The 9,814-nt window shown below is 35.5% G+C and overlaps 2 protein-coding genes across 4 annotated transcripts; one reads left to right on the top strand and one right to left on the bottom strand.

Moving 5' to 3' along the window:
- LOC107646011 (pectin acetylesterase 3) lies at positions 2,470–7,020 on the top strand. 3 transcript variants are annotated; one of them, XM_016350186.2, is made up of 14 exons: positions 2,472–2,824; positions 2,941–3,023; positions 3,120–3,249; positions 3,366–3,439; positions 3,710–3,796; positions 3,872–3,996; positions 4,088–4,148; positions 4,341–4,394; positions 4,481–4,558; positions 4,677–4,782; positions 4,874–5,019; positions 5,393–5,496; positions 6,128–6,166; positions 6,491–6,940. In XM_016350186.2, exons 1-14 carry the CDS (start codon positions 2,623–2,625, stop codon positions 6,654–6,656), a joined length of 1,455 nt encoding a protein of 484 aa, XP_016205672.1. In that variant the 5' UTR covers positions 2,472–2,622; the 3' UTR covers positions 6,657–6,940. The 3 variants fall into 3 exon arrangements, with proteins under 3 accessions (XP_020959604.1, XP_016205672.1, XP_016205673.1); XM_021103945.1 differs by lacking the exon at positions 6,128–6,166 and having other exon boundaries at positions 2,470–2,824; positions 6,491–7,020; XM_016350187.2 differs by lacking the exons at positions 6,128–6,166; positions 6,491–6,940 and having other exon boundaries at positions 2,485–2,824; positions 5,393–5,768.
- Positions 8,427–9,636, bottom strand: LOC107646012. Its single transcript, XM_016350188.2, has one exon. It carries the CDS (start codon positions 9,320–9,322, stop codon positions 8,681–8,683), a length of 642 nt encoding a protein of 213 aa, XP_016205674.1. The 5' UTR covers positions 9,323–9,636; the 3' UTR covers positions 8,427–8,680.

The raw sequence follows: 9,814 nt of genomic DNA, 5'->3' as shown, positions 1-9,814 counted from the left end.
TTGGACCGAACACTTTAGACTCTAATTAAAATTAATTATTTGATTAGTCTCTAATAATTAATTTTGTCAGTCACTTAGATTTTTTGTTCCGTCAACTCTAACGGAGGACAAAATAGTCTCTGACAATTCTAACAGGGAATAAAATTGTTTTCTGACCTCCTATGTTCGGAAACGATACTGTTATCTCTCAATTTCCATCATATTTTGCATAACACTAACAATCTAACACTATAACTTCAAGCTATATAATGCACACTCTGCAACTTCAATGTTTACAAGAAGAAAAATCCTCAACTTGTTCTCAACTAATTCATACTCAGGAAACTAATGACTATGTTTCTCAAGTACTTGTCGTCTTCAGTGGATCTCATGAATATAGACATCAAGTCTGATTTGTTAAGATCCGTCATCGTCGTCATCTCCCTCCTCCTCTGCCCTATCATCTCCATGACCACATTGTCCACCATTTCAATTGCTTCCTTCAACTTCTTCTCCGAACCAATGTTCAGTAATCGCTTCAGTTTTCATACGAGCAGCAACGACAACATTGCTCGTTGTACTGATAGTTTGGATGCGAGGTCGAAGCAGTCTATCAACTTGGACTCCGGCAAGAAAGAAGGAATGAAGCACTCGAGGTCCATTTCAAATGAGATTTTGCATATGATGTCGAAGGAGAATATCTTCTCATGATTCCTTAATGTCCAACAATCTATATTACTTGCTGAAAAGTGGAGAAAGGTGTACCCTTGGGGTAGTTGTGGAATTTGGTCTTGAAGATGTGGTGGACATTATCGGGGTTGGAGGTGATGCTGTTATTGAGGACGTGGAAGTGGATGCTTCTAGTGGGTGAGGTGCGGAGGAGGTGGGTGTATCAGTCACAAAAATTTAGGAAGTGTGTCGTCCATGACATGTTGAGGTAGGTGCGACATGCGTGGCAGTTACACAATGGCCTGATCTTGGAGTTGAAGAAGAGGAAGGAAAAGATGGAAAAAAAGACTGTGAAAGTAAAGAATGAGAGTATAAATGTTACGGTTATGCAAGATATGATGAAAACTGAGAAAGAGCAGTGTCACTTTAGAACAAAGGGGTTAGAGATCATTTTGTCTCCTATTAGAGTTGTTAAGGATCATTTTGTCCCCTGTTAGAGTTGTCAGGGACTATTTTGTCTTTCCTTAGAGTTGACGGAGCCAAAGACCTAAGTGACTGACGGAATTAATTGTTAGGGACCAATCGAGTAATTAATTTTAGTTGGGGGCTAAAGTGTCTAGTCCAAAATTCTTTGAGGACCAAAATGGGTAAATATTCAAATTTAAAATTTAAAGTAGAGTAATGTATTGTTTTTGTCTCCAACGTTTGGAGTAAGTCTCAAAGTTGTCCCTAACATTTGAATCGACATATTTAAGTCACTAACGTTTTAAAATTGACTCAATGTTGTCCTGCCGTTAGGAATCTGTTAACGGAATTGACGGCGGGACAAAATTGAGACGATTTTGAAACGTTAGGAATTTAAATAGGACAAAAACGTTGGGGACAAAAATGATACATAGAAATAAATTTTAATTTTATCCTTCACTATTATCAATCTTTTACGGTACATAGTTATTCAATTATTTTTAATCACATTTAAATAAATTACACTTAATCACATTACTTTGATTCTAAATAAATTTATTTTTTTTATAATTTTACTCTTAAAGATTTTTACTCATCATGAAATATTTATAAAATGACTAGAATCACATTACTTTATTGTATATGTATCATTTTTTCCCCACAAGTTTATGTACTAGTCATTCTACAAATATTTGATGATGGTAAAAATTTTTAAGAGTAAAATTATAAAAAAATAAATTACTTGAATATGACAATTCAAACGTTAGGGACAACTTTGATACTTACTCCAAATATTAGGGATACTTTACTCTTTAAAGTAATAAAATAATTTTATTACTCTATGTATCGTTTTTGTCTCCAACGTGTTTGTCCTATTTAAGTCCCTAACGTTTCAAAATCGTCTCAATTTTGTTCTGCCGTCAATTCCGTTAACAGATTTCTAACAACAGGACAACATTGAGTCAATTTTGAAACATTAGGGACTTGAATATGACAATTCAAACGTTAGGGACAACTTTGATACTTACTCCAAATATTAGGGATACTTTACTCTTTAAAGTAATAAAATAATTTTAAAATTAAAAAATTTATTGATATTGACTAAAAATTCACTCCATAATTAAATTCTATTTAAAAACAATAACAACAAAGTGATACATACTCTTGCATTAAGCGCAGTGAGCTATATAATCAAACAAAGTTATAATATTTCATCACGTATGTATATCCACAATCCATGTTTAAATGGATAAATAGAATTGCTTCAAACGAATTTACAAGAAATCAAGTTAAGATTCTCATTATCTCCTATCATATCACACTCTCACAAAAATAAATATTATTAAACAACAATAACATATTACCATATCCGTAAAATATAATTATAATTTATAAATCAATAATGGCATCAAACAGTAATGGTGCGTGCACACTATAAGTAAAGTAAGACAGAGAGAGGAGAGAGAAAGAGATTGAGATTAAGGAGAGGTTTTTGAGCTCTGAGAAACGATGAGAATGAATGTGTTTGTGATAGCCGCACTTGCTTTTGTGTCTCTAGTTTCCGTCATTGATGGATCTGAGCATCAGCCTCAGCTATCTGAGTTTGTAAACGATGCTTTATTCTCATCAGTTTCAAGCAAGCAGCCTTCCCAGCCACAACCTCTCATGGTTCCCATTACTGTTATCAATGGAGCTGCTGCCAAAGGAGCTGGTACCTACTGCTTCCTCTCTCTCTCTCTCTCTCTCTCTGTTGTGAAAAGAAATTACTGTCTCAAATGCTTCAAAATTGATTAGTAAGCTTTATATTTTCTTGTGCTACATTTGCAGTATGTTTGGATGGAACATCGCCTGCCTATCACTTTCATCCTGGATCCGGATCAGGAGCCAATAGTTGGCTCATTCACTTAGAGGTACATTCAAAACATATATACTTATAGCGTCTCTGTTTCAATATTTCAATATGTGCAAGTAATTTGAAGTGTTGTGCCTAATTGTCTTGGTTGAAGGGAGGAGGATGGTGTAATACCATCAGAAATTGTGTTTTTAGGAAGACGACTCGGCGTGGTTCCTTTAAATTCATGGAAAAGACACTGCCATTCACTGGGATATTGAGCAATAAACCTGAAGAAAACCCTGGTTTTTTTCTTTTACCCTACACATGCATACTAGTTACTCAGTCAAATTAGACACTATACTTATGCAGGGTGCAACGTGTGTTAACTCTGTATTCTCATCATATCTATTGTGAACAGATTTCTTTAACTGGAACAGAGTTAAAATACGTTACTGTGATGGAGCATCTTTCGCCGGAGACAGTCAAAATGAGGTCAGTAAAATATGACACCACATATACAATGCTTCCCCTTTCATGTACATATAAGTATAGATATGTTTGAACAATGATAGCTCCATAGAAAATTACTCTAAAGTAAACTATGTACTGAGTTATGAATTTCAAAGTAAACTATGCACTCTACTTTCAATCTCATACATGTCTTTTCTACTGAAAGAGATTTTATTATATATGGATTATTGAGGGATTCCTGAATTTCAAATTTATTGTTCTATTGATTTCTTAATTTATACTTCTTTTCAGGCTAATCAGCTTCAATTTCGAGGACAGAAAATATGGCTAGCTGCAATCGAGGAATTAATGTCCAAAGGAATGCAAAAAGCCAACCAGGTTTCCCATGTCTCTTCATGTTGTTAGTTTTAACTGTCAATGTGCATGATGCTAATTGACCAAACTGTATATCAGGCACTTTTGTCTGGATGCTCTGCAGGTGGTCTGGCATCTATAATACATTGTGATGAATTCGGAAGCATGTTTCCAAAATCTACCAAAGTGAAATGTTTGAGTGATGCAGGATTTTTTCTTGATGCGTAAGTAATATAATTGTTTTATGTTATTTCTCCTAGCACGGACCCTCACCAAAAATTATAGATATGATTGGTTATTTGTTCGGTCATGTAGAGTTGATGTGTCTGGGGGGCACACACTGAGGAATATGTTTGGAGGTGTAGTTACATTACAGGTAGTATCTAGAATAGTTTCAAAAAATCTGGATATAATATTTGTTGATTTACTAGATCTAATCTCAATTTTAAAAGTCATTGAGTTTGACCTTGTGATAAATTCTTTTCTCAGTGCTTCTACTTACATGATGATATAAGGTTCAGAAAACTTGCATAAATATGTTATCTCTCGACCTTTTTTTATGTTGTAGGAAGTACAAAAAAACTTACCAAAAAGTTGTCTCAACCAACTGGATCCAACTTCGGTAATTTTATTAGTTTGGATGTCATTCCTTTACTAAATTGAAATTGCTAGAGTTGCATATTTTAAACATGAAAACTCTCTTTGCAGTGCTTCTTTCCTCAAAACTTGATCCAGCATGTTCAAACTCCATTGTTTCTTCTCAATGCAGCTTATGATGCATGGCAGGTAATATTAGTTAGTTAATACACTGTTTCACTGTTCTCCTGAAGTTTTTTGTTAACGATTTGCGTAATTAGTTATGTCTTACAAGGTTACACATCTGTTGAAATTGTTTCCTCATCAGGTGCAAGAAAGTCTAGCCCCCCATTCAGCGGATCCAAGTGGTTCTTGGAATGATTGTAAAGCAAATCATGCAAGGTGTAACTCATCTCAAATACAGTTCTTCCAAGGTGATTTTGATCTCTATTTATGTAAATTACGCAACTTGTATCGATCTACAACGATCTAATTTCCTTTCCTTGTGCTTCTTCTTTGAATCAGACTTTAGAAATCAAATGCTAAATGATGTGAAAGACTTCTCAAGGTCCTCTCCAACTGGATTGTTCATAAATTCTTGTTTTGCTCATTGCCAGTCTGAGAGACAAGATACATGGTTTGCTGATGACTCTCCGCTTATCAACGACATGGTATGCCCGATTTGGATTTCCGTGCTTATAAAATGGTTCATTTTGTAATATCACTTTAAATTTGCCTAGAATCTTAGTGCCTTAAAACACTTATTAGCAGAACCCTTCACTTAAAAGCTAATATATTTTTAATAAAGAAAACTTGCTTGCTTTGTGAGGTCAAGCTAAATGCATCAAATGCCAACTATTTCATGGCTGTATAATAAAAATTGAAAAAACAGCAGTTTGGCCTTTTAATTACAGAGTTAAGTTTGCTGACTCTAGGACAAGTGATTTTATTGCTTTTCACTAAGCTTCAACCCCCTCCTCCTTTTGGATTTATTGTTCTGAGAAAGTAATCACCTAATCGGTTAGTCCACTTTTAATTGTGCAGCCTGTGGCGATTGCTGTTGGAGACTGGTTTTTTGATCGAAAAACTATCAAAGCTATTGATTGTGCTTATCCCTGTGACACAACCTGCCATAATCTGGTCTTCAAGTGAGTCAAGCGCTTATTGCTTCCTCATGTGGTAGTTTGGTATTTACAATTTCATCATTGTGATTGCCATAATTGTGCATTTAACATTCTTCAATTGTTATATTTATGGAGATACAATTAATTAGATATATATCTTTATTTCAAGTAATGAGTCTTGTCAATAAGATTTAATTGGCTTGAAATATCCAAAAATGTCAAAATTGTTCATTCATGCTTCTGTAGCCACCCTCGTGGTATCTTTGAAGATGTTATATTACAAACAATTTAAACGATACATTGGTATTACACACTGAAAAAGAAAGAAAATATCGAAGTATGATCCGACCTGAAAGGTGCCCCATGAAGGGGCTTGAGTTGTGATATCTCTTTATCAATGGGATTGTATTCATGATAAGGTTCAAATATAGGACTTATATTGGTCATCTAAATCATCATATTACATGTCATGGAAGCATGGGATAGATTTCAGCTGTTGTTTTGTTATGTTCAGTCTATGAAATTCCCCTCAAGTTTCCCAACCAACAAAAGACAAGCACACCATTTTAAGTGCACCAAGAATGTGAACCCTTTTTTGTGTGATTTGTCCAATTGCTATGTGAGACTGTAGTTCACATTTTTCTGCTTCCTGCAGTGTTGCTAGATCTACCGTGGTTGACTCCCAGTATATAAGGTTAACTCTCTTATTTCACTTACCACTCCTTCCCTGTTTCCCTAGCTTTGGCTGTGTTTGGTAAACTCATATTTTGTGTAAGGTTTCAAGTGTAAAATGAAGTCCATTTTTACCCTTCAAACTCTTCATTTTCGTCTCTTTTCTTCCAAAATTCCAATTCACACAGTTGAGTGTCTTAGAAAAGTTGTCTCTTTCTCCAAACATATTTTGTGACTTGTCAAGAAAATTACCAAACAAAGCCTTTAATTTGTGAATGCCATGTTTGCAATTCCTGCTCAAGTGGAACTGGAAAGTCTCATGTGGCTCCCCTCCTTTCCTTTGCAGTGAAAGTGATGACACATCCACCACCACCACCATGATATATTCCTCTCAGTCCTCCAGGTTGACTTTTCCTGCTCTATACCTACTAAGTGCTTTGTTTCCCACTTCCATGTTCCTACTGCACCTTAGAGTAGAAGTACTATCAAGATTCTTTAGCCATTCCACATAATTGGGAAGGTTTGTTTGTCCATGCTTCAATCAGCACCAACTATTAACTGTATCTGTAACTGTATTATTAGTAGGCACTAGGGACTAACATAAACATGCTCTGAAAATTTATAACTTGGATGGACCTCTGTAGCAGACCGGGGAAAGATTTACCAAATTGGGCTCAATATCTGTACCTGCTAAGGGTCATCTGTTCTATTAATATGAACCAAAAATGTATCTTGGGATTCTTGACTCATTTTCCATATCTTGATACATACTGATATGCATGCCTATGATAAATCATATATGTGAGCATGCATCATTGATGGGAAATGATATTAAAGAAGGAAGATGTAATGAAATTCTCAACTACTTTTCTGAAAGGTTAGTTTGGACTTTGGATCCCTTGCACAAGGAGTACTAGTAGTTCTGATGAAAAAATCAGAAATAATGTGCCTAACAAATTAAAGCTACACAGTCAATTACTACTTACAGAACTGCAGGGCTAAAAGAAAATAATGCTGTTGCAAGTTCAGGACGTGTTAACATCAACAACATAAATATGATAAGTACATGAAATAAATCAACCGCCATAAGTTAGTTGCTCTAGTCAACAATCTGCCCTATAACTTAAGTGCCATACCATTATTATATGCGTCTATTTTCTTAGTCTTCCAACACGTCTATCAGTATCAAGCACATGTTTGAGGAGCTTGTATGCAACCACGCTTAACGTGTACATATGTAAGGTAGAAAGAAGTTCAACATGTGAACGAACTAAACTCATATTTAGTGGGTCTGGTTTTCAGTTGGATAAATTTATGATGCTGTTCTGTGTTTCCCATTTCGAAGATCTTATATTGATTAAACCTCAATTCTGGAATAGTAATCACATGAAAATTAGGAAAGGGTTTACTTGTTATGATTTGAATTTGACAGTACTAATCATTTTACATTAGCATTCAGAAAAATGTTAGTACAAGAATACTTTTCAATCAAATGGCCTAGATTAAGGGGTTGGAGATACACAATAAATTCGTTATCATTTAAATTTAAGTTTTCAAGTTGAGTTGATTTTAGCTTTAGATTTTAATTTTATATTTAGCAAACAATAATGCTAGAGAACTAATACCATTCGGTCAACAATTTAGCCTACAAATATTGAACGGACCAGAGTGTCCAATAAAATACATAAAAAAAAATTCACATATTCATCATTCTTGTAAAATTATTATTTATTATTTCTTTTTCTTTCTGGCAAGACTACAATTTCATCCGACCAACAAGTTATAACTCAAATAACATAATTTTTTCATATTCACCAAAGAGGTCACGGATTTGAGCCTCCTTATCTTTGATAAAAAAAAAAAACTACAATTTCATCCATCACCAGCGGTTAGCCCCCCTAAATTATAAACCATAAATCCTTAAATCCTTAAGTATAAATTTTAAACTCTAAATGGTTGTACTTTATTTTACTTCTAAATATGTTTTACTTGAATTTAAGATGCTTTTGTTGTTGTTAGTTTTGGAGATTTCTTTTTAACCGTTCAATTTTAAGTGAAACATATTTTATTGCTAGGATATTAGTTGAAAAGAGTTGAGCTCCAGTGGAAATTAAAAACTAACTAGAGGAGAGCGTAGTCGGAAAAAAATATACAAATGTTATATTGTAAAAGATGGAACGTCTAAAACAGTTGCTAAATTAGTGTACTATGCACACACAGCATTCCGTTTGCAGTTGTGAAATACTTGCACTTTTCCAGGGACTATTCACACTTGTACAGTATAGTCAAGAGTAGATCATAGCTTTTCGCCTTTTCCATGATGATCAAACACTATTGTATTATTTATAGAGAGGAAAAGTAACAAGCACTGATAAAAGTGAGAAGAAAAGGCAAGGCTCATGATTGGAAAAATTGAAGATGAAGACTAGTACATTGAAAGTATGTAATGAAAAGCATATATATGTACTGTATATTAAAGTGGTGTGTGAATGGCAAAAAAAGAACAAGAGAAAGGGAGAATGAAGGAATGAGTTTGTTATGTGCCGTATTTGGAGGCAGATGCTAGTGCTACAGCCTGCGCCCACACTTTGAGCCTTGCCTTCACTTCTCGTGGATCATCACCGGGGCTAGAGATGCGCCAATTGGCTATGGGGGAGTTGGCACCGCTGCTGCTGGTATCGAGTGAAGGAGGAAGTTCCAACTCGAAGCCAAGTTCCCTGCAAGCCTTGACTTCTTCCAAACCCATACACAGTGTCTTGTTGCCACCCTTGGGCCTGGTTATGAGAACCACCCCGTCACGATCACCAGGCCCATTGTCACTTGCATACTCCTTCTCCTTCTTGTTTTTCCTTCTTCTTACTGCTGGAGGCGTATTTGGCAGAGAACAACAGCAGCTGCTACCAAGTGATGATGGAAAGTCTTCTTTTTCAGAGGCAGAGGATAGTAATAATCCTTCTTCTTCTCCTGAGAGTTCTCCATCTGCCTCGTCCCCGTCGTCTTCGTCGTCTTCTATGGACAAGCGTGACATCATCATGGCATCATCATCCAACCCGCACATGGAGCTGCTGGTGGTACAAACGGACAGCCTCGACAAGTTGTGAGGGTGTTGATAGAATAATCCGCCATCGTCGTCGTCCTCCTCCTCCAGGTCTTGCAACCAAGAGTGACATGTAGACATGATGAGTGAGTGAGAGAAGTGAAGTGTGTGTGTGTGTGTGTGGCTCAGAAAGAAAGAAAGAAAGAAAGGTTGTTATTATGGTGCAGTAAAGCTAAGTATAGCGTGCTTTGAATAATAGTGAGAGAGAGAGCGTAGAGAATCAGGTTGGATGGAGCACCCTATTTATGCTTTTACCTCCTTCATTCTCCATCACCGGCCCCTTTTCCTTTATTACTTTCTTTTCTCTTTTTATTTTTTATTTTGTTGGTCACACATCGCAATTCATATGGTTACTATTATAAAATAATAATACTATCATCATCTTAGTTTCGGGATTAGTTACAGTTACAACCTCTGTGGTTTATCTCTAAACTCATTCCAAATTTCCAATTTATCTATCAACAGTTGATCACACATCCCCCCCTACGTAATTGTATATGAATAAATTAAGCAAATATTTATACATTTTCACACAAATAAAATTAAAACTGACTTAAGGCGCATGTGACGCGC

The sequence above is a fragment of the Arachis ipaensis genome, chromosome B06 (assembly GCF_000816755.2).
Source record: "Arachis ipaensis cultivar K30076 chromosome B06, Araip1.1, whole genome shotgun sequence".
Taxonomy (NCBI): Eukaryota; Viridiplantae; Streptophyta; class Magnoliopsida; order Fabales; family Fabaceae; genus Arachis; species Arachis ipaensis.
This window is presented reverse-complemented; position numbering and strand designations above follow the sequence as displayed.

What these genes read in the sequence shown, in the direction of transcription:
- LOC107646011 (XM_016350186.2), top strand. Translation starts at nt 2,623, where the DNA reads ATGAGAATGAATGTGTTTGTGATAGCCGCACTTGCTTTTGTGTCTCTA. An exon ending in GTTGGCTCATTCACTTAGAG is followed by an intron (nt 3,024 to 3,119) that starts GTACATTCAAAA and finishes TCTTGGTTGAAG; the next exon opens with GGAGGAGGATGGTGTAATAC. An exon ending in CTCCGCTTATCAACGACATG is followed by an intron (nt 5,020 to 5,392) that starts GTATGCCCGATT and finishes TTAATTGTGCAG; the next exon opens with CCTGTGGCGATTGCTGTTGG.
- LOC107646012 (XM_016350188.2), bottom strand. Translation starts at nt 9,322, where the DNA reads ATGTCTACATGTCACTCTTGGTTGCAAGACCTGGAGGAGGAGGACGAC.